Genomic DNA, 25,028 nt, shown 5'->3' with positions numbered 1-25,028 from the left:
GAGCACATCTGACCAGAGCAGTTGGCGCTCTGGAATGATCCCGAGTTAATTCCCGAAGGAAAGAGAACCTCTCAGCATAGACATTTGCAATCAATAGCCAAGCAGCCCAGAAAACATTAATTTCAATGGAGTTATTTTCCTATGATGGCTGTATAGAGAGACATAGGTTTCAAAGAAACTGGCCTTGAACACGATTATGTTCCTCCTGATCAGAGAAAAATAACCGGGTCTAACTGACAGTCCTGAAGCACAGAGAAGAGAAGACATTTTCAAAAACCATGTCGCTGAATGAAAGCTAGGTTAAGCAATGTCACTTTGATTTCTCCCTCCCTGTCTTCGGCCAGTGGCCTGCTCATACTATCACTTCCACTTGAACAGTATGCTCGTTACTTTATGGTATCGCTGTAGTCTTCAAGCACAGACTACTTTGAATTTTGAGGGATGGGGCGAAGTGGGCTCGTGTGATTTCCACAATGACATGTCCTCAGACCCTTACCCTACCCCGTTCTAGCTCAACCAGGACTGGGGGACAAAATGTGGTAGAAAAGGAAGACATGGGTGTACACAGGTGGGTAGACTGGGTCTGGCCCCCCCTCCCCGTCAGCATCCGCCTCTTCCCTTCTGCATCCTTTCCGGGGCCACTCAGGGACAGACCTGCATCTCCACACTACATGTGGGACAGGGCTTGGGCCAGCCACACACCTATTGATTATTTGATCATCGTCACCTATTACCTCCTGCTCTCGCTTTCCTGCCGTTCTGCCGCCTGCCAGAATTCAACCTCAGGCACAGATGGTGAGAAGATCATTTTTTGCCACCAAGAGCCAAAGAAAGAGCCCAAACATTTATTTACCGAGCCGCAGAACCCAGGACTTCATAGATGAGACGGACGTGAATTCCCAGCACTAATCTCTAAACTTGAGAAGCGTTTCATTTATTTAAAAACAAAAATTGCTTCAGAGCTTGTCAAGGTGTAGTCAGCCACGGGAGGCTTCGGGGTACTTCTTCACGCAGTGGTCACCCAGAATGCCGAGTCCAGCATTACAAGCAGCTGCCTCTACATCCTGATTGCCAGCAGTGCCACCTCTTGATCCCTCGCCCACCTCCAGGATTCATAGATACGAAGGTCTCCAGATGGATACTTCTGGAAAGGGTCTGAAGATCTCGGGGATTGTCAAACTGCCACTTGAGTGCTCCCCATATTAAGTGTTATTTCTATAGTCTGAGAAATTCTAGGGGAGTACAAGTTTGGTTCTGATTACATAATTATGCCACAGAAGTATGAAAAAAATCATCACTGAAACCCTCCAGGTGCTTAAACAGTTTGATAGACTGTAGCCATTCTGCCATCAGCGCCCCCAGCTGTGTTGCTTAGCAACATTTTAATTCCAGAAGAATCGAAGGAGATGCAATCCCTGTGGAGAGGGAAACAGAAATAAGAGGGCTGTTGACAGATGATCTGAGTTGTTTCTTCTAATATACTGTGAAGATCACTAGCTCTTTTCATGAATGATAAATGGACTGTACACAGATCAATGGGTTCAGCAATAAACTGGAACCAGGCTCCATGTCTAAGGCGACACAGGCCGAGAGGCCCAGAGATTTCCTCATTTGGATGATTTGGCGCGTGTTTTCTTAAAGGTTCTACGGGAGGACATTGATCTGAGCGGTCAGTCATCCCTTGGCTTTTTGTGGTGTCTGCTAATAAAAATGATTTTAGAAATGGCAACTTTGGCCTTGCTCTCACCACACAGGTACAGCCAGGTGTCAGTAGTCATGCAGGATAAACGGGTCCCTACCACAAATCTAAAAACCCGGATTGTGCCCATGACCGTCCCCCACCCCCTGCACCTACCTCTCCGTCTGGTGGTAATAACCCAAGCAGGCCCACCCAACAGGTAAGATTTGAGTGCAGGATGGGGAGACAGGAGTGAGTGTCTATGTCTGAAAGCTGCACTTGGACAGGTAACCATGTTCCCCCAGAGAGGAAAATTGCTTTCTGTGTCTCCAGGCTGCTTATCGCCAAGCACCCTGCTTCGGTTAGGTCCTTGTTGCGGAAGAACATTTTATATTGCTTATTGTTTTGGTAACTAGTTGCAAAGATTATGCCTGCTAATGTTGTCTAATTGCATTTTTTTCTTGTTTACAGGCTGTTGAAAAGGCAAAACCTAAGAACAATCCTGTGAAGTAAGTTATTTTCTACTTGTTGGCATTTTTAATTTGAATAGACTCCATGCATGTGAAGGAAACTAAGGTCGTAAAAGAAACCTCGGATTTCAAGTCCATCTCTATTTATGACAATCGACAAACAAAAATCAAACAAGGGGAGGGGGGAGCCACTAAAACCCAAAAAGAGCTAGCAGGGACTAGCTTTTATTTTTATTTTATTTTCGCCTGTGGTCTTGATGAGTAAGTGCCCCAAGTTGTGTCCAGTTTACATAAATTAATACGTGCCATCCATGAAGAGCTGCCAAATATTATTATAATCCTATTCAATGCATGGTACTGCAGGCCTTTGGGTTTTGCACGTGCTAAAAAGATTATATATTTAATTGCAAACCTTGGACCTATGACAGAGACTTAAATGGCTAAAAATGTGCCAAGTGATTTCCAGCCACGTGAGGAGCTTTGGCACCTTGGCATCAAGGCCTTGCTACTCTGTTAATGAAAAGCTCAGAAAAATATATTTAACGAAAGGTTTTTCTAGCTAACGGAGAGCTCTTTCCAAGGCATTTTTATGGGACACTCTTAAATTATAAACAAGCCGTGCCGCGTTCTTTTAAATATAGTGCATCTTGGACATCCTGCCTCTTCCACAAGGGAGATTTTCAAATTAAAAAGGATGTTTGCCTTGTGATTTGGGTTTGTGACATCTGATTGTACTGTTATGCGTGCCAGGCCCACCGGCCATATGGCCTAGGGAAGTCCTACTGTCCTCTCTGGGTTGTTATAGGCCTCACAGTACCACACCTCAAGGAACTCCACGTTAACTCAGGGTAGCCCGCTCCCACTGCAGTGGGTGCTGAATGCAAAAATGGGGGAGTGCATTGATTTATAATAGTTTCAGGGAGAATGGGTCAACTAGTAGCAATGACAAGAAGGATGCTTTTCCGAGTCACCAGGGTAGTGTTTAGCACACCATTAAATCCAACCTGGAATTCGTTTTTCCAAAAGGTTTCATGTACTTTTTCAATTTCATTTTTCTTAGGCCACAGAATATTCCTTATCGGCTTTTGTAGCTTCTCGAGGAGCTTCTGTAGTCTGGAGATATATTATGCTATAGTCATCCTATGGTAGTATTTCCAGTAGCTGAGTTTCTGGCTGGTTGTTTGATTGGAGTTGAACTCTTCTCTGCAGCCTGATTTCTGTCTATGCCCCGAAGGCTTCTCTACTGCCAGCCTGTGGCGGGATTAGAAGATGGTGCTAATGAGGCCAAGGCCAGGACTGCCAGTCCCTAGGTGGGCCATTAGCAATCTTCTTTCCCCTAGTCCGATTGCACCCTTCCTCCAGTCCACCTGTGTGCAGATGTGTGCCCCAGGTCACAAGGGATGGGGCAAGGGCTGGAGGAAGGTAAACCCAAGCCCTCACTGGGACAGACATCTCCAAGTTTAAACTGCTCCCCCCCCCAATAGGAATTCAGTGCCATGCTCCATCTTGGTATGCACAAGACAGCCCATTGGTAGTGTGCAGGGCTATGTGAAATCACACTCCTGGAAGTGGAGCCAGTTTTCTCTCTGCTCCTTGTGAGGATTCAATTTTACAGATCATTATGTGTGTGTGTGTGTGTGTGTGTGTGTGTATATAATATATAATATATATAATACATATATTATATATACATATAATGTATTATATGTATATATACATGTATATATGTACGTTATGTACATATATATATGTAATCAGGCTGCAGAGAAGATTTCAACCCCAATCAAACAACCAGCCAGAAACTCAGCTACTGGAAATACTACCATATATACATATGTATGTATGTATGTATGTATATACATACATATAACGTATGTATATATACATATAATGTATTATATATAATATATATATATAATGAGCTCTAGCTAATTCACAGTACAGACTCCATCTAATGTCTAGCACCATAAGGCATATTATAAAGAGAAAACGGGAAAACCAGAAGAGCCAGAAGATTAGTGATAGAATATGGAGCTTTTTACTTGTAAATATATTTGAAAATCACTCACGTTCAACCAATAGATGTTTAGAATTTTCTTCTCATCAAGAAAATTTGTTCTCGGTGTGCATTTGGGTACCCTGCTGCATGTGGGCTCACGATGCCTAACCCACCGCCCAGCCACAACCACTGGGCACTTGAAGAAGACAGATCTCTTCAAGACCTCAGCTCAGGGACAGAAATTCCAGAGTGTGGTTTGTTTACCGTGCCTGACAGCATAACCAAACTGGAGTTTTTAGAAGTTTTATGCATAGTGGTCCTCTTTCTGGTTCTGATATCTGAGTGAGAATTTCAGTTACACACAGTGCACTGAGACCCCAAATAGAGTAAGGGTACAATACATGTTTTTCTGAATGAATGAACAGGTAAATACATTGGATATATCCCAGAAAACAGCCCTTCCGGGCACCTGGCCTGGAGGCTTAAGGAGACAGTTGGCCACACACTAGTGTGTCAGACCGGAAGGGGCCGTCTGTTGTAATGGATCAAGTCATCCATTATCCTCTTATTCTTGACTCATGCCACATGTAAAATGCTCCCACGTTACTCTGGTTCATCCTAGCTGTTTTGCCCCTGACCAGGTACTGGCTTGAGCTTGTGGGACAGAGTTGACATTTGATGGAGCATACGATGGAAAGTGTATACAGTCTTGCTGGAAGAGTAGAGGTCTGGAGGCATTTACAAATAAAGCATGAACACAGATCGGTGCACATGAGCATATGTGTGATTGGATGTCATCCTCTGGTGCAGGGTTTGGCAAATGGTTGAGGAAAAGAAATCAAAAGAATATTCCATGACGTGTGAAAATTACATGAAATTCAAATTTCAGTGTCTATAAAAACAGCTATATTGGCATACAGCAACACTCATTTGTTTCCATATTGTCTGTGCCTCCTTTTCTGCTGTAGTGGCAAAGATTAGTTGTGACAGACTGCAAACCACACAGCCAAAGCTATTTGCTTACAGAGAAGTTTTATTGACCCCTGCCCTCACTGGTCAGGTAGAAAAAGGCACAGGGGCACCCGGGTGGCTCAGTCAGTTGAGCGTCCAACTTTGGCTCAGGTCATGATCTTGCAGTCCATGGGTTCGAGCCCTGGTTTGGACTCTGTGCTGACACCTCAGTGCCAGGAACCTACTTTGGATTCTGTGTCCCCCTCGCTCTCTGCCCCTCCTGTGCTTCGGGTCTTTCTCTGTCTCTTGAAAACAAATAAAAAATGTTTAAAAAAATTTTTTAATAAAATCTAAAAAAAGAAAGAAAAGCACAGATGTAAGCTTTTCCATGACACTGCAGATTAAACTATCAGCCCTTTTTTTTTTTTTTTTTTTTTTTTTTTTTTTTTTTTTTTTTTGTCCTTTAAAACATTGAGCAGGTGTTTACTGAGCCCTTTTCACGTATTCTGGACTTTCTGGGGCTGATATACCACCCAATTCTCACTTAGAGCAAAGAGAACACTCCTAATTTACTATCTTTGAAGTCATTATGTATATGAGATCTACTGACAGAACAGTGATGTGTCAGAAACCAGTGAACACAGAGCTAGAGCATATTACTAGGCTTCCAAGTTGTGTGTAGATGGATATTCTGCAAAAGGCATGTGCATGTTCCTAAATTCCATTACTTCCCAAGATCTAACTAAGGCTAAGCGTACTTTCAATCAGAGTGATGGTAAATGGTTCACAATATCCATTTAGTTTGTCTGTTTTCCTCTCCGAAGGTTTGCCTCCTCTTCCCTGTTTCTCAACCACTTGTTCAATTTACTTTCAACGCCTTCATGGTTGTAAGCTTCTTTCGACACCACAGGGAGACCACAGTACACATTAATTACACTCCATAGAAAGGAGAAATTAAATATATGCTTAGTGAATGTAAGCACATAATATACCTGGATACACTAATGATTCTACCTTGAAACATTAAATATTACCTCTGAGGGTAAGAATCAAAATGGAATGTTCTTAAGATCAGTGATCAGGACAAGAGATGCTGGTATATTTCTCAGTCTGCTGGAGCCATGCCGATATCAAAGCTTGATTAGTATGTTCAAACTGTGGCTCTTTAATGTGTCAGAGAGACTTTCACTTGTATGTTAATGCTCTGCAGCAATTATCTTCAAGCTTTCATTGTGACAACAAGGCCTGAGAGATGTACAGATTTCTTCTACCATATGTGACTTATCACATACATTTTTTTAAAAACACATTTCTGTTATTAAGACATATGTGATAGTACGCTTCTGCAAATGTGAATTGCTTTTGGCTAAAAGCCATGCACTAATAAGTTGAGTTGAATCTAACCGAGGTTGACATCTGTTACCAAAAGCGGGAGGGGGGCGGGGGGGGGAGCGGGTAGAGAGGGAGAGAGAGGGAGAGCTAGCGAGCGCAGACACAGTTGTCGAGCATCACATTCTTGCTTGCTTTTACACTTTAACAACGTTAAACAATGTAGTTGTTGTCTTTCACAAATCAGGATCAGGATCCACTCTGCTTAGGAAATTACAGCTTTATTTACGAGCCAATCCATCTTACAGATACGGTGGTTTCATTATTGAAATTGACAAATAGCCACAAAGATTGTCCTGCCCATGGTGTTTGTGCATTATTCATTTATTCACCCAATGAATATTTATCAAGAATCTACAGCGTTCCAGGAACTGCGATAGATGCTGAGGGAATTAAAAATAAATCTGACACAGGTCTTACCCTCGAGGAGTTTAGAGTCCAGTAGGAGAGATAAAATCAGTTTGTAAAGAACTAAATACATGATAGAGAGAGATGTTTGTTAAGTAGGAAACAGATAGAGTACAAGGGAGGCTCTAAGGACACAACGTGCTTCCAGTTAGTGCTGGTGGAGAAAAGGGGAGCGGGTAGGGACAGTTGCACCAGGACTTTAAAGACTTGGTTTGAGCCACTGGTGCTGAGGTGGCAGGCAGTACAAGGGCAGGTTAGAAACCAAGGCTCTGAAGAAACGGTGGCTTAGGGACTTCGGAGCTTATCCAGATGAAAGAGATGAGCTCACTCCAGTCAAACAGCATTGAGGAGCCCTAACTTGCTACTGTTAATCATCATATACTCCCCTATTATTAAACATAAACAATGAGTCCATAGACATGGGATCCAGTCCTCAATTGAACGCCGGCTTATGGCATGAGATTGGACATGTTCCTTCCTTGCTATAGACCTCAGCTACATTATTTGTTTGGTTCTTCCACCTCCTGGAAAGAAGCCAAAGCTTGAAATCCTGCTTTATAATGGTTTTAGGAAATATTTGATGTTAAAGTTTGATATGGATGCATACAAGCATGTACACTGTGAAGATGGCATATATAGTGCCCCTGTTTATACACACACATGCACTCACACAGAATGCTATATTCCATCATTTCTGCCTTGTGTACCCGTGAAATGAGAGACAAGAAGTCACATCAGTAGACTCTTAAAGAGATATGTTAGATAGAAGATGAGTGTGGCCCCAAGAATGTTGGGTTGTGTCATTTAAATGACCCCTTACAACCAGAGGTAATTTTGCAGTTGGAGTCATCTCTTGTGATACTGTGCAGAATGTCGCTGGAATCACCACATCTTCTCAAAATGATGAGGCAATGGATTCCATACTGCGTTCCGCCAAACACCAGTCTTGTGGAGTCGTCTCCTTTGGGAATAAAGGCCCCCGCACCAGGCTCCAGAGGTTCAGCACACACTATCACATCCCTTTCCTGGAGGGCCCTGTGCACGTTTGAGTAATGCAGGCTCAAAGAAGTCCTGTAGAAAGAGGCTTGTTTAACTTAATCTTACCCAAGTTTTCCCAAATGTGTTTGGCCAGAGGACAGCCTGACCTGACACCGTGCTTAGTGGAACACAGAATTGGATGCACTGGGCCATGGGAAATAAAATGACCCCATGGGAGTGTGGCTTCCATAGGTAGTTTGAGAAACCCAGGGCTTAATAACTTACGTCCAGTCCCTAGTAAAAATACTTGCAATGAGCAGGCTATTTTAAAAGTCAACCACGGAAAGGAAAGAAATCCCCCCAAGTTGAAATGATAAAATAACTCCTCTGTCTCTTTCACGGTTTCACAGCCTAAATGATTTTTACAAATTGGGACTATCCTGAGGGGCAGTCGTCAGTAAGGGGAATGGAAGCTTCGGGTTAGGTCCCTCTGAGTGAGACCTGTGAAGCCAGCAGTCCCCAGTGAGCCTCATAAAGGCCTACTCAGTTCCTGATAATCAGGCACCCAGCCCAGTGAGCTCCCTGCTACGCCAGCGAAAGTCTAGGCAGCCTCTAATTGGCTCTGGCCATTTTAAGGGTGGTTAAAGGGAAGAGAGCAATCAAACCTCTGTCTAAATGGCTGCATAAATGGTGCTGTTTATGTTGTCCAGATAGCTATAATCAGATGCAGAAGGTTTCAGTGGGATCTGCACAGCCCAGAGCTCTGGCCATCCTCCTTTTCACTGGTAATGGGAATCGAATCGTCAAGCCAATCTCAGATGACTGCCCAGAACCCCGGGATGCCGGAAATTCTGTCCACTGTGGACCCACTGCCTCTTTCTCATTAGCTCTTAGGACACACACATTCACTTTCAAATTTTTTGTTGGCTTTTAAAGTCCTACCAGTGAGTGGGGCACCTGGATGGCTCAGTCAGTTGAGTGTCTGACTTCGGCTCAGGTCATGATCTCATGGCTCATGAGTTCGAGCCTCGTGTTGGGCTCTGTGCTGACTGACAGCTCAGAGCCTGGAGCCTGCTTCAGGTTCTGTGACTCCCCCCCTCTCTCTCTCTGCCCCTCCTTTGCTCACGCTGTCTCTTTGAGAAATAAAACATTAAAAATTTTTTTAAATAAAAAAAATATTGAAGTCCTACTAGTGAACTTTTTATAACAGGTTGTTTTCTTAGAATATGACAGCAAATGTTCCCAAACTTAAAGAACCAGCAAGTTTGCGGCAATTCAAACAATTATGCCAACTTCAATTATGGTAACTTTATATCGAAAAGGAAGAGTTTCTTCCAGACTGCAAGCTCATTGGTTTGTCTCATTAGCATCACTCATCTTTTCGAAAGCACTGTGAGAACCTCTTCTCTTGAGGTGGTGACTTAACATTCTAATAACCATGATGATGAAATGGAAGTAGACAGCACCCATTTATTGGTGAAGCAGAGGGACCCCAAACAAGCCAGCAAATGTGGGATCAAACCCTTTTAAAGGAAGTTGAGCCACTTTGTAAGCACCAGCACTCATAAAATACTCCTTTATCCCAGTACTTTAGAAATTACTGTGCTTTATAGTATAACCCTGTGCTTATTAGTGTGTGCTACTTAGAGGAGAACAGACAACTCTTTCATCCATTCACACAGCCCAACCCATTTTGGGGTACATACAAGTTACAGCTACAATTTTATTTTAACATTACCGCTCAGCAGTCTTTCCGAAAGCTGCTGAAAACTCAGAATCACATAGCTGATCTGCTAGAAATTCAAGCAAGCCATGCACGTGCACCCTTTTGACAAACAAGAATTGTTCCAGGCTTGGTTGATGGGGAGAGGAGTAAGGTAAAGTGTCTGCCCTGAAGGTCCCCCACACTCTCATAAGGAAACGGCCACCTCATTGCACTGCAGAATAGACAGGCTCTGCAAGGAAAGCAGAGGAAAGTGTGTGCAGCATCCCATGGGGCACAGACGAAGAAGCAAGCACCTGCTTGGAGTGGGCTCACCCTCGCCCCACAGGAGTCCCTGGGTAAACCGCGTAGGGGAAGCCATTCAAGAGAGGCAGACAGCACCCACAAATGACATGACGAGAAGAAAGCAGAGACTGTGTTGAGAGCAATATCTGATAGGTTGAGGTACCCAAGGAGAGGGGCCACTTTCCTTGGTGGAAGGAGATACCACACATTTGTGACTCGCGGGAGAGCAAAGAAGGGAAGGAGTAGGTCTGCGCGCCAGGACACTGCTGGAGACTCGGTTCCGGTTTTTGACAGTAAGAGGAGAACAGTGCAATGTGGACAAAACTATGAAAATGCCAAAAAGGATACTTTTGTTCTAGAAAGTTAAAGGTTAGACTTAGGAAAGGATTATAAACCTCTTTTAAACTGTTTGCAGAGAAAGAGATATATCAAATCGCTCCTGATTAGATCTGGCTAATCCTTCTCGGCAGACTTTTACGTAAATATCCACGCATGTAGGGTTCCTCTAAGCATCTGGCTGCTCCCTTGTGGCTTTATTGACCCTTGATTGTTTCTTACATTTTTTAAAATTGTGCTTTCATATAGTTCCTTTCACATTATTCAAACGTCTAGTGTTTTAGGCATGACACATAACACTATTATTCCAGCTTCATTTTCTGAATTCATTGCACAGACATAAAAATTCTTTCTGAGTGTATTTTTATCAGCCACAGACGTAAGCACAGTAGGGCTATTTTGATTTCTCGGGAAATGAGGCATGCCCCCATAGTAACTACGTGCAGGACTCCAAACAGTAAGTCAGCCCTCCATCAACCACAAAATATGTTCAAAGTCAGGAGCCTGGGGTCATGAGTTATTATTTAGTTGACTGAAATAGGAAGCAAAGAGTTTCTGCTTTATTAAAGCTTTTGCCTAAACCAAAAGCAGTTATCTAGAGAGCCAACATTAAAAAAAAAAAAAAAAAAAAAAAAAAAAGGTTAACCATTCTTCCACAGGGAAGTGTTTCCTTTTGTAGAATTTAGAGCGTTGGGGTAGATTACGTGTCATTAGAACCCATTTTCTATATACACATGCATTTATGTACTCTGTGCATCAGTATACCCTCCTGCTCCATGGCGATCTACATCCAAGATGGAGTTGGTGATGGGCAGGCAGAGCAGCCTTAACTATAGAAGTTGGCGTCTCTTTCTCTGTCCTCATCACCCCCTAATATTTGACCGCTTTCTTTCTCCCAAGTCTGTATCCCCACACGGGCGTGCCACGTCGTTGGGGAAAATATTTCCAAAAAGTCTTGTGGTTTTTTGTGATTTTTTTAGCAGCTTCCAGGAGTGTATAACTTCCTCCATGGAAGCCCTGAGCGTTACTGACAGGGCAAGCCCAGGGAAGTCAGGGACTCCTCCATACTCGCTGTGCATCATGAAACCCTGCAATGTGAGCTGCCAGGAATCTGCTAATACTAGCACCTACACTAAAAGCACCCCTTATTCATCTCTCTCCCACTCACTAGAGATGCAGATTACTACCTACACTGGCTAAGTGAAAGTTCCACTTGCCTCAAACCATGATGCAACACTTTACTAAGCAAATCAGACATGCTAGCAAACCTGCTTGAAACATAGGTGTGGGGGCATCTGGGTGGTGCAGTCGGTTGGGCATCTGACTTCAGCTCAGGTCATGATCTCATTCTTCTCGGGTTTGAGCCCTGCGTCGGGCTCTGTGCTGACAGCTCAGAGTCTGGAGCCTGCTCCAGATTTTGTGTCTCCCTCTCTCTCTCTCTCTGCCCCTCTGCCACTCACACTCTGTCTCTCTCACAAAAATAAATAAAACATTTTTAAAAATTTAACAAAAAAAGATAAGTGTGAATGTGTGTATACACTCTCTACTCTTATGTATGTACACTCACACATATAACTTAAACTCCACCTGTTTCCAAAAATGGATTTGACGTGATTGAAACAAGATTGTAGGGGAGGATGTTTAAAAGAAATGGGAGACCCTGCTGTTTCCTAGCACTTTAGAAACATCTGTTTACATATATGCAGCAACTAGAAAAATGCCGTGTGTTTTTAACTCCACCCAGATGAGGGCTGCTATACAATGACAGAGCTAAGCATGGCTGGGCCTTCTGCAGGGAAGCCATTGTGGCGCAAAGCCTGTTGGGAGATCCCCTTAGAGAATGAGATCGCACAAATGTGAGGTTCTTTTGCTGGTGCTTAGCGACAGGTGCTAAATCTTTGAAAGTGGGTTTATGTTTGGAAAACTAGTCCAGGATGGTGACTCAGAGCCGTGGATGTTGGAAAAGTGGCCAATGAAGGAAATGAACGTGGATATTGAGTCAAAATAATAGTGATTTTCTCTTGTGGATAGTGAATGCTGCAAGAGGAATGTTAAAGGCTTTGTGCAAGAGCGACAGCATTGGACAACTACCCTATGCAAAAGAGCAACCCCTCCCACACATACCTTCACCATCCCCTTTAGCTTCCTTTGATGTCCACTTTAGCAATTACCATCATACTGTATATGTCTGTCTATTAGATCCATCTGTCCTGTGGTCATTTCTCTGTGTTTTTGAGGGTCACTTCTCACAAGAATGTAAAGTCTGTATGAGTGAGAACTTTGTATTCACCCCTGCAGCCCTAGCACCTCAAACAGCACCTGGCATAGAGTAGGAGCTCAATATCTGTCAAATGAATGGAGGCATCATGGAGTGAACTTTGAAGTTCAGCCATCAGAATTCAGTAGGAGTATGAGTTTCACCCTAGAGTATGCCCGATTTTGCAATGCTTTCTGGGCAATTACTGAACTCCTTATTGGCCTTCATATGATTTACTAACTCTGTACTCCATATTGGTTTTAACTCTAAGGCATTTAAAAGTTAGCTTTACTGTCTTTATAGCACTAAAGTTTCACCTCATGAATGATTCATTCCTCTGGTCTATACCCAGCTTCGTACTCAGGACATATCCCCATTCTTGATCCTGAAGGGAAAGCACAGGGGTAAAGGTGTCAGTTGCATTTGATATCATTCAGCATTTTCAAGAATGACAGAAGGCACACTTTTGTCACAGTGGGACAAGGAAACAGGTTATGAAGCTAACAACTGATAACACGTGCAGTCTCTTCTTTTTGGAAGGCCATCCTGATGCTCAGAAATGAGCAGGATGGGACACACAGCAACCAGTGCCAAAACACGCACATTCATCCTTTTCCTCAGATCTGGGGAGTCTGAGAAGCACCTGACCTCCCCTTCCTCTTGCCCACCATCCTCCACTGTCACAGCATGAAGAAGCTTTTGGTAACTTTCCCAATGGGCCGATAGCCCCAGGAGTTGTTGGGTGGCTCTACTGGTCCTTCAGCAAAGCCTGACACAGAGTCACGGGTATTTCCAGCCACAGGGGTTTAGGCAATAGCTCTGAGGAGTGGTAAAGCTAAGCAAGCTTTCCTTCATGTTATTTTCATGATTGTGTAAGTACTGTAATTAAGTCCTTTTGTCACATCTCAGTGATGGGCTAAAAAAAAAAAAAAAAAAAAAAACCCTCACTTTATACCAATGTGTATGAAAGAAACCAAAACAACAAGACCATGTTTCAGGAAATAACACCGCTACAAGGTTAATTTTGCCTCATACAGTATTTCCTAGAATTGAATTGCCTGACCTCCTCCCTTGGGGATTGCTCTTATGCTTGCAATAATTGAGGCTGATTTTATTGGAAAATCACCTCTAGATGAGGAACATGCTCCAGAGGAAACTTTGTGTGGGACAAACTGTTTTCTGGTGCCAGTGGCATGTTATCCAGGCCTGTGCTGTGCAAGTTTCCAATCTTTCTGCTCATTCAGGCAGCACATTCATTAGCAACCCTTCAGGCAGGGTAGAATAACTGGACATATTAGGGAAATTTACTTTGAATTGTTTTGGGGACTTACTGGCTAACAGGTCAGTAATCAAATTGTAGCTTTTAACATGCACATTAAATATTTTACTATTAGTGGCAGAACTCACTGTAGTTTTTACTTCAAATGCTTACCATAAAATCATTTTGTGTGGGGTCCCTGGGTGGCTCAGTCGGTTAAGCATCCGACTCCAGCTCAGGTCATGATCTCTTGGTTTGTGAGTTTGAGCCCTGCATTGGGATTTGCACTGACAGCACAGAGCCTGCTTCGGATCATCTGTCTCCCTCTCTCTCTGCCCCTCACCTGCTCTCTTTCTGTCTCAAAATAAAGAAACATTAAAAAAAAACATTTTACATAATGGTTTAAGTCCTCAAAGATCCTGGGTAGATGACAGGGCAGAATTATGGAAGGTAGGTAAGGGGAGAGAGGATGGTGATACTGGGTATCGAGGCTGTCATACTACCTTTGTAGGCATGGCTCACCTATCAATCATTTCCTGTTTGTTGACTTTGTTCACTATAAAAAGAATCCAGAGTTATCTTGACGGAACAGTGCAGCACAACTAACCAGAAGACCCCAATTCAAAAATGTACCCCAGCTCTCAAACCCCTCCCCCCAGTAGAGATTGAGAATGATATAAATAGAATATACGGAGCCTCTAGGATGCAAGAAAAGTAGGAGGAAACTGACAGAGAAGCCACACATCAGAGGACTCTGGTAACCTTGGGGTGTCCTTGACTCTGAAGGCTTTAGGAAAGGTACTTAAAAGCTGATTTGATTCATGAAGACAGAAGAGTTGAGTAGGGGGAGCCAGAAAGAATGGCTTTATGCACAAGAGGGAAACAAAGCAGAGGGGAAGCTCATCAAAGTATATGCTACATCTTAGCCTTCCAGTTTCTTAGGCAGAACTCACAACAGGCAGAAGAGAGATGATTCCCCCTGTTGTGTTCCTGTTAAAAGTCTCAATGCTTAGGCCGCTCATCAGAGCACAAGAAAATTTGATCAGGGATGCTGTGCCTAATGCCTACTGCTGGGTTTGAGATAGTTCAGACACAAAGTATAAAAACCAAAATGCTGGCCTGGGCTGAGTGGTTGGCAGCCTTCTTTTATGAGTTTTGTACCCAGATTATTACTATTATTTACTTTAACCAAGAGAGGGAAAGTAAAACAATTCCCATGATCCAACAGTCACAGAAAGCTTTTTAAGTACTGATGTAAGTGGCATATGGCTTAATACTTGGGTTCCCAACAATCAAGAAGCAACCTTATGCAATATCACCAGAGCTCAGTTCCCCAGTGGGCATAACAGAGATGATTAGATATATTGAGTTCTTTGTGTCATTCAAAGAACGCAAAATCTCATACACGTTGGTGTTAGCTTCCCTTCACTTCATTTCAATTTTCAATAACCAGTGTCATCACATGTAACAGTTTCTTCGTAATGAAACTTCATGTCAAATTGGATTTGTCTTTTAGGTGAAAGTATATTGTGAAACCTTCTGAAATCAGATTTTTAAAATAATTTTCACTGGGGCAAAAATCATAAATATATCTCATATTCCCCCCAAACAACAATAATGTGGCAAATGAATGATAAAAACAAAATCTCTGCTTGAGAAAAAAGTTATATTTCTCCTTTTGATATTTGACAAGCCTGGGGAAAGAAGTGCTCTGGTTAATCAAAATGATTTAGTTAACAGAACTTCAAATGTAGAGAGAATGATTTTCAAGGAATTAGAAAAGCGTGAATACCCTTGGCAAGAAACAATGCCAGGTATAATCCAATCCTTCTTTGATGGTTCAGCCACCAACCGTTGATTAACCAGAGCATGCACTTACCAATGGTAAGCATGTAGAACTTTTGAATAACTAAGGCTCCTGTGCAAATAACACCATGAGAACCATTCATACATAGTGTCCTCATATAAAAAGACCAGTGATGACAAGCGTTGGCAAAGGCGTGGAGAAAAGGGAACCGTTGTGCACTGTTGGTGAGAAAGTAAGTTAGTGTGGCCACTATGAAAAACAGTAGGGAGATTCCTCAAAAAATTAAAAGTAGAACTTTCCATGGGATGCCTGCGTGGCTCAGTCAGTGAAGCATCCAACTCTTGATTTTGGCTCAGGTCATGATCTCACAGTTCCCAAGATCAAGCTGTACATGGGGCTCTGTGCTGACAGCACGGAGCCTGATTGGGATTTTTCTCTCTCTGCCCCTCCCTCACCTGCACACGTGCACACATGTGTGCTCACGTACACACTCTCTCTTTCAAAATAAATATATAAATTTTAAAAATAATTTTATAGTTTATTGTCAAGTTTGTTTACCTATAACACCCAGTACTCATCCCAACAACTACCATGCATTCCAGCAATCCCACTTCTGGAACTATATTTGAATGAAATGAAATCACCATCTCAAAGAGATAGCTGCACCCCCATGTTCATTGCAGCATGATTCACGACAGCCAAGACATGGGAACAACCAAGACATGGGATGCATGAGTAAAGAAAATGTGATATATAATAGAATATTATTCAGTCACCAAAAAAAAAAAACAAAACAAAAAAACAAAACAAAACAGAAGGAAACTGTTTTGTACCAACATGGATGAGCCTTAAGGTGATTACACTAAGTGAAATAAGATGGACAGAGAAAGTAAAATACCATGTGATTTCACTTATATTTGGGATCTAATAAAACTAAAACTCATAGAAACAGAGTAGATTGGTAGCTGCCAGGTGAGGGGGCTTGGGGGAGATGGATGAGGGAGGTCAAAGGGTACAGACTTGCAGTTGTAAGATGAATAAGTTATGAGGACCTAATGCTGAGAGAGTAGATTTTAAAAGTCTCACCACACACACACACACACACACACACACACACACGCACAGTAATTATGTGCAGTGACAGATGTATTCATTGAACTTACTTTACTAATCATTTTTGCAATATAGTCTATCAAATTATCATGTCATATGCCTTAAACTTACACAATGTTGTATGTCAATTTATATCTCAATAAAGATGGGAGGGAAAGTTGCAGGAGCCTAGATGTAATTGTGCCCAGTCTGATTCCTCAGATTATCCAGTTCTGTTTCTGGATTTAGCAATTGGATGTTAAATTACCCCTTTGCTCTACCTGCTTCCTACCACCTCAAGAAAACTATAGTCAGTGTCACAATGATGTGAAAAGCATTGTGGTGGTATCTGTACAAATTCTCTGATGTCCGGATAAGTCAGACGTCACCTACATGGTCTGTCTACTCATTCTCAAATGTGAAAAGAATTAGGGTGGTTTTGTGATAGATTGTCCAGAGCAGAGTTTCCCACAACTTTTTAGTGCGGCACAGGTAACAGAAATGCAGATATACTGATCCTTGTAAACCTCAGGATGGCAGGGCCCAAAGGCCCTGGAGCCTCTTGACTACAAACCATACTCTTCCGGTCCTTTCCCATGTAGACCAAGATGTGGAAAAGGTTAGGAAACACTGTTCTAGGGACTTGAGCATTATGCATCTGTGTTCATTTCTTTTTAAGATTTAGCTTCACAGTCATGATTCTCTCTTCCTTGTTAATTTGATGGGCTAAGTTAGCTTTTCCCAAAGTGTGGCCCATGGAGAGTGTTTTGAAAGATGTTAATAGGTGTTATTCAGGAGACAAAACAGACAGTGTATGTGCGTGGGTGTATTTGGTGAAGAATGGTCAAATAAATATGGGAAATGCTGGATTAAAGAAGTTTTCTTCTAAGTTGCATTTGGAGCCCCTAATATTCTAATGGACATTGTGTATCTCTAAGAGGGGGAAATATAGTTTACCTCTAGCTTGTTTGACCTAGAAGGCCTTTGCGTATGGAATAGCAGACTCTACTTTGAGATATGCTGCACTGGGTAAAGCTGGGTTGCATCAGTGATGTCAAATCATGAGTAGGTTAAGCAAACGTATCCTCATTTGAGGGTACCCCCATAAGCCAGAAACAGAAGTTTCTTCAGCCAACCGAGTGTTTCTGGAAGGTTCACCAGCCTGCCAAGGGGGCCGCTAAAGGGGCTACTAGTATCAATCAACAGACAGTGGTCCTGAGCAGAGAGTCTTCCAGCCACAGCCACACTGTAAGCAGGAAAAGTGAACTGGAAAAGTGGAGATCTGGTCTAATGAATTAGATAAACACGAATACCCATATTGTCTAGATCAGCATCCCATGTGATGTCTCTCCCTCTCTTAAAACTTTCTTCACTGTAGACATATAAAGTGGAGTTTTTCAGTGTTAGCACAATTTCTGAAAATAGCTATTTTGAGATATGATTCACGAAACATACAGTTCGCTGATTTAAAGTGTATATAATTCAATGGGTTTCCATATATTCACAGATTTGTGAAGCAATCACCACAATCAATTTTAGAATGTTTTCATCACCCCCAAGGGAAACCCTGTGCCCATTAAGCTGCCACTCCCACTGTGTCACTCCACAGAGCCCTTACCACTCTGTATCTATGGCTTTGTATATTCTGGACATTTCATCTGATTGGAATCATACAACATGTGGTCTTATGTGCCTGGCTTCCCTCACTTAGCATGACGGTTTCAAGGTTCATCCAGGTTATGGCACAAAATCAGTACTTCATTCCTCTTTATGGCTGAATAATACTAGCCCATCTTCTGGGTAATCCATGTCATGTTTGTCCATTCAGCCATTGATGGGCATTTGGGTTGTTTTCACCTTTTGGCTCTTGCAAATAGTGTTGCTGTGAACACGGGTGCACAGGTTTTTGTGTGAACATGCTTTCAGCTCTTTGAGGTCTACGCCTAGGAGTCGAATTGCTGGGTCTTCTGATAACTCTGTGTTCAGCGTTTTGAGAACCTGCCAGACTGTTTTCTAGAGTTACTGCTCCATTTACATTCTCATCGGCAGTATATGAGGCTTCGGTGTTTTGGATAACATCACCCTCCCTGGTTATTGTCTGTTTTGATGATTGCCATCCTAGTAGGTGTGAAGGGAGAACTCATTGTAGTTTTCATCTGCATTTACCTGATGACTAATGATGTTAAGCATCTTTTCATGTGCTTATTGGCCAATTTTATGTCTTTGGAGAAATGACTATTCAGATCCTGTGTCTTTTTATTATTTATTTGTACTAATGCTTTATATATTCTAGCTACAAGTCCCTTATCAAACATTTGATTTGGAAAAATTTGCTCCTAATCTGTGGATTGCCATTTAACTTTCTCGATGATGTATTTTGAGGCACAACAAGCCTGTAATTTTGATGAAATCCAATGTCCCTATTTTTTTCTTTGGTCGTTGTGCTTTAGTTGTCATATCATGAAGGTCTGCACCTTCCAAGGTCTTTAGTTCTTAGGTCTTATTTTTAGGTTTTTGATCCATTTTGCATTCACTTTTATGTATGGTCTGAGGTGAAGGTCCAACTTCATTCTTTTGCGTGTAGAAATCCAGTTGTCCAGGCATCATTTATTGGAAAGACTATTATTCTTTCCCTATTAAATGGGCTTGATGCCTTTGTCAAAAAGCAGTTGATTGTAAATGTGGGAGTTTATTTCTGGGCTCTTATTTCTGTTCCATTGATCTATATATCTGTCCTTATTTTAATACCACACTGTCTTGATTACTATAGCTTTGTAGTAGGTTTTGAAATTAGCAAGTGTGATTCCTTCAACTTCGTTCTTTTTCAAGATTGCCTTGGCTATTCTGGGTCCCGGTTACACATTTTTAAGCTTCACTTTACTTGTATAGACACTGCCTCTTAGTTTAGAAGACAGCCGTTGAGCCAGTATTTGGACTTGGCATATGGGATGTGAAGACAAAAACCCTTAGTTCAATATGGAAGTGAATATTTCCAATTTTGAATTCAAAAGCTCCAGGAGAATATGATTGGGAATTAGTCTATTCAATAGTCTCTGAACCAGGATAGAATCAAGGTTCTCTCAAAATCTGTGTGTTTACACTCGTGAATCACTGTGATTTCAATTTTTCTTTACAACCATGCTGGAGACTATGATTCCCCAGAGCCTCCCTTGTGAGTAAGATCCACCAGTTGACTCTAACTAGGAGATGTCACCAGGAAAATAGGAAAACCTTCCCTTTTTTACATTCCAAATATATAGTGGGGAAGAATTTAATAGCATTTTAAGTATGTTGGAGATATTGCAACAAAAGTAAATTACGGCTTGATATTTAACGCTTAGAATAAAATGACTACATCGTGTGGATCCTTCTCAAAAGCATCTAACATCTTATGGATTGGTAAGCTGTTGTTAAGTGTGAATGGCATTCTTCAATTCCATAAATGGATTCATTCTACTTACAAAACAGGGGGGTGTTGTGGGTATTATATCAAATATCCAAGGCTTCCCAGTCCATGTTCTTCCTTCTTGGCACTTTTCTGTAATTTTATGAAATATTTTAATGTGACAAAGTCACTTCAATTACACAGTCATTATAAGTTTTGCCGAGGTTGAGTATGGATCGTTTTGTGTTCATTAGAGCACAAAATTAGAATTTTCATTGCTGCAACTGTAAACACTGTTTGGCTCAAAGGAATCAAGCGTTTTCTCATAAAATCTTGGATAACTGATAATGAGTATTTTTACCATTTTTCAGCATATTTTAATTTTTTGAAACTATTTTCTGCTTTCCCTCTTTGGGTCTATTTCAGGAAGTTGAATCAGTGATTCTCCCCCTGACTGGATGGCATCACACACAGTTCAGGAACTAGTGGGCACAGAGATAATAGTCCCCAGAGTCAGGAGAAAGAGAATAAATTATTTCTTTAATTTTCTCAGCTTTAGTTGGCCCAAAGTCTGGCAGTTAGACCTGAGTAAGTCTGGGAAAACCATCTGGCACACCTACATCTGTTCTCACATTTGCCAATCAGGATTTATCAAAAAATAATGGCTCAAAAACATGAAGCTCTTAAGAGGTGCTAATTTGTGGCTAAACAATAATTCAAATGCTGCACCATTTGGTCCTCATGGAGTATATTTTTGGTTTTGGGGGATTTAGTGAACCCGTTTCATCTTACTCTCTTACATTCTCTGGAAAAAGAAGAAAGAAGAATTGGAAAGCAGTTCATATCTAAGAACCTTCTTTTCCTTCCTTTTGTCCCTTCAGATACCGGAAGGACTGCCAACAGGGTTTAGGTACTATTTATTAATGGGCAATCAGACATCCCTGCTCTCTTCCCAGTTATTAGGATGTTCTCAGTAAAATGCCAACACTTGATTCTAAATTATTGCCCACTTACCCTCTCTGTTCTCTAACCTTCTTCCTGCCACTCAAAGTTAGTCATCTATGAAGAACCCTCCCATCCCTTTCCTTCCCCACCAGCAAAGGGGAGAGGGCATTAATTATTCATTGCAATGCTTCCTCTTGGCCAAGGTGTATTCTCTTGCTTCAAACTCACAACAGCTCATTGGCTTGCAGGGATCCAACAGCCACGGGCGGAGGAACAAGTTTATTATGGAAAGCACATGACTTTGCCAGATTTCACTGACAGATTTTGAAGCCGGAGCAAGGAATTGGCTGGCACTCTTTGTGCATTAATGTCCTTTGTCCCTCAACGTGCTCATTGTTACACAGGTGCACCTTATAAAGCACATAGACATTTCTAAGATAATGAAATAAATAACGCCATTCGCATAACAAAAACTATGAGGAGTTTATGCCCCCAAAACAAATCTCTACCACAACAGCCCATATGTAGTAGACTAAATTATAGTTTGATGCAATGATAGATTGTTTTGATCAGACCTTGTAGATTTGGGGATTAAGTAGTTTACTTTCGTACCTTGTATGCCTGTATGCCTGGCACAAGGGGCTTTGTCCCTGAACTACCAAAAACACCTTGTCAAAAGGTGGTTTCCCCAGTAAATAGATTACTCCCAAGGTCAGTTTTACGATGTGAGATCTAAGTGCATGAATATTAAACTCTACTACTGTTTGCTGAAATTTGGAAACTGAAACACAGCAAACCATGTCTAACTTTCTAGTGAGTAAAAACAAAGCATGTGTGACAGATCAAATATGGGCATGTGTTAAAAATCACAGTGTGCATTAGCAGAGCTGAACAGGGTCCCAGATAGAGCATAGGGAATTGAAAAATACTTCAACTCATAGGAAAACACATGATTATTTGCTTTGTAGGATGTATAATGCCTTTGCCTGGAAGGGTTTTATTCTCTGCCAGGAAATCCACAGTGTACCGAATACTCCCCCTCACAGGCTCCCAAATCACTTTCAAAATCCAACCCAAAGCTTATCTGACTGCACATCAGCTTATGGGGCTGGTGAGTATACAGACCTTAGAAGGAGGAGAGCTGTATGCATGTATTTGTTACAGAAAAAGAAGGTTAGGGGTGATTCTCTGGGCTGTTTGTCTTTTTTGAAAAAAGTAGAATATGTCAAAATGGAGCCCTAGCTTAGACTTTGGCGATTGCCAGAAGCTAAATGGGCCAAATTATATGTAAGACTTCTGCTCTATTGATGTAGATATAATAACATTAGAAATGCCCCCCATATTTTAGAGTTTTCTATAGAAAGTGAATTGAATCTCATTTTTCTACACGTGGCTGAGCCTCAGATCCTCTTCAAGTGGAAGGGCAATTGTGGGAACTCAAAACGGAAACCCTTCTGCATACATTTTGATTTGCTTCAGGGACATAATTAATGAGCAAAAAGCGTGATTAAACCCACCAGCTAATGAAAAGAGAACAGTGAGAGTTTTTTAAAAAAGAAACAAACAAACAAACAAAAAGAAAAAGCAAAACTAGTGTGTGTGTGTGTGTTGTGTATATGTACTTTTTTTTAAGTTTTAACTTATTCATTTTGAGAGAGTGAGCATGAGCAGGGAAGAGGCAGTGGGGGGAGAGAGAGTCAGGAGCAGGCTCTGCACTGTCAGTGTGGAGCCCAATGTGGGGCTCAGTCCCACAATCCACGAAATCATGACCTGAGCTGAAATCAAGAGTCCACCCTTAACCAACTGAGCCACTCAGGCACCCTGTGTGTGTGTGTGTGTGTGTGTGTGTGTGTGTGTGTGTACTTTTAGCAAACATCAATGTTCTGTCACTTGAAGGCAAACCTGTTTCACTTGAGGATTTTTACCTATATCTCATGCCTTCCATCTCGATGAACAGTGCTTGATTTTTATGGGGTTTTGAAAGTGGAGACAATTTGGACAGTGACTACCTCTTCCAGGGAAAGTGTTCTGTATGATTTGATGCACTTGAATGAAAATGTGTTGAGCCTCTACTCTGCAAGACACTGGAGGGGATGCCAAAATGGGATGCCAGCACCCACCTACAGGGCATTAGACTTTAGTTGAGAGGTGTGGGGGTGAGTTCAGATACACAGATGCTTCCACTTTCAGATAGATGCCAACCTAAGTGTGATAGAGAATAATTTTTTTAAATGTTAGAATCAAGTCAAGACACCCCCCCCTACACACACACACACACACACACACACACACACACACACACACACAAATCTTGGTGGCTCCAGCAACCTTTGGGTAATGTGGGCTTATGCAGTTTCCTCTGAGGTCTAACATCTGTATTCTTCGTCTATGTCAGATTTTACCAAGAAGGTCTTCAGAGGCTGAATATCATCAAACAACACAGCCAGATCTACTCCAGAAGTGACACACACACACACACCCTCAAATCTAGCCATTGTGTAGACAGTGATAGAAAGCAGATCTGCATGATATTAGATTGAATTGTTTTAACAATTTGCTTTTAAAAGCAGCTGCCCAGTTGGCCTCCACTTCCCCCTGGCTCAAATGAAAGAGGAAACAGCGTGAGCTCTGAGGCACCAGGCAGATCTGATCCTGCCTAAATACAAATCCTTTCTTTTATTGTGTAACTTCCTGTCGTTGTGTAGCCAAAGGGAGAACTCTGAGAATATCTAATTGTTTTATCCCAAATTTTAAAAAATTTAAATGTTTCTTTTATTATTTTTGAGAGAGAGAGCATGAGCAGGGGTGGGGCAGAGAGCTAGAGGGAGACACAAAATCTGAAACAGGCTCCACGCTGTGAGCTGTCAGCAGGGAGCCCGATGCGGGGCTCAAACTCACAAACTGTGAGATCATGACCTGAGCCGAAGTCAGACATTTAACTGACTGAGCCACCCAGACGACCCATATCCCAAATTTGGAAGAGATCTTCATAAAGACACGTTGTTCTCATCTCTGTTTAGAGAAAAATAGAAAAGATTAGAAAAATAACTTGAAAAAAAAAAAAAAAAAGAAAAATAACTTGAGCTTTTTAACCTTAAGTTTCTACAGAGTCAGTGTGTAGCACACAGTAGGCATTTAATATGTGTTTAGATGAAGGGATGCAAGAAATAGTGAAGGCAACCTCAGCCTTTGGAACAGCGCCTCCACAGCGCATCACACATGCACACTTGTCCCAAGGAATGCAAGGTCACTTCCATAGCAAAATTCTGGCTGCTGGCCCTCGCCTCAGGAGTCTAAGCCCTCTCTCTGTGGGGTTTTCAGAGAGCTCCAGTGACAGGAGCTTCTCCAGTGTGGAGAACTGAGGGGCATAGACTGTAGTGTCAGTTCAGATCCCAGCCCTTCCCCCTCCGCACCTGGTAGCTTTAGGCAAATTCGCCTTACTTCTCTTTGCCTCCTTCTCCTCATCTGGAAAATGAGGATAATGTAGAACCTGCTCCGCAAGGTGTGATGGAGATGAAATATGCTGATAATGCACAAGGCACCCGAATACTGTAGCTGTACAAATGTCTGCCATAACGTTGGCCCCTGTATTGGAAAGCCCACCAGCTGGGTGCACCAGCAAGAGCTCTGGGCCTGATGTGAGAAGACTGGGATTTGAACCCTGGCTGGCTTTGTGGCCTTGGGCAATTTCCTGAAATGTTCTCAGCCTTAGTTTCCTTATTTCTAAAATGGGATAATGCCTCCTATAATGTGTATAAAAATCCCTGGCATATGGCAAGTGCTGGATGAACATCTGCTGTGTCTGCTGGATGCAGGTTCTTAGAGCAATTGCCACAAAAGCAAGGCACCATTCAGCCGATCAGATATTTCTAGTATTTTCCCTGCCTTGTCTTGCAGCTCTGCTGCTTCCCATGTAGCTTTATGTAAAGAGTAAGTCCGGAGGTGGGGCGGCATCAAGGCTGTACTAGAAGTTCCATTTGAGTTCTAAGCTTGCTATGTCTCAAAAGAAAATAGCAAAGTATGTGTTGGCGTCCTTTGCCAAAAGCAGCCTAGCCACATCAAAGCCT

At 42.1% G+C, this 25,028-nt stretch overlaps 1 protein-coding gene across 1 annotated transcript in view; it reads left to right on the top strand.

The window, feature by feature from the left end:
• The window catches only part of AFF2 (AF4/FMR2 family member 2), a 312,864-nt gene that overhangs the window by 223,060 nt on the left and 64,776 nt on the right, over window positions 1-25,028 (top strand). Inside the window, exon 9 of the mRNA XM_039256031.1 lies at window positions 2,150-2,187. Coding sequence (XP_039111962.1) covers window positions 2,150-2,187 — 38 coding nt within the window. The remainder of the gene's footprint in view (window positions 1-2,149; window positions 2,188-25,028) is intronic.

The sequence above is a fragment of the Hyaena hyaena genome, unplaced genomic scaffold (assembly GCF_003009895.1).
Source record: "Hyaena hyaena isolate Hyena2069 unplaced genomic scaffold, ASM300989v1 scaffold_555, whole genome shotgun sequence".
Taxonomy (NCBI): domain Eukaryota; kingdom Metazoa; phylum Chordata; class Mammalia; order Carnivora; family Hyaenidae; genus Hyaena; species Hyaena hyaena.
Note: the sequence above shows the minus strand (reverse complement) of the source record. Positions and strands in the feature narration are given on the sequence as shown.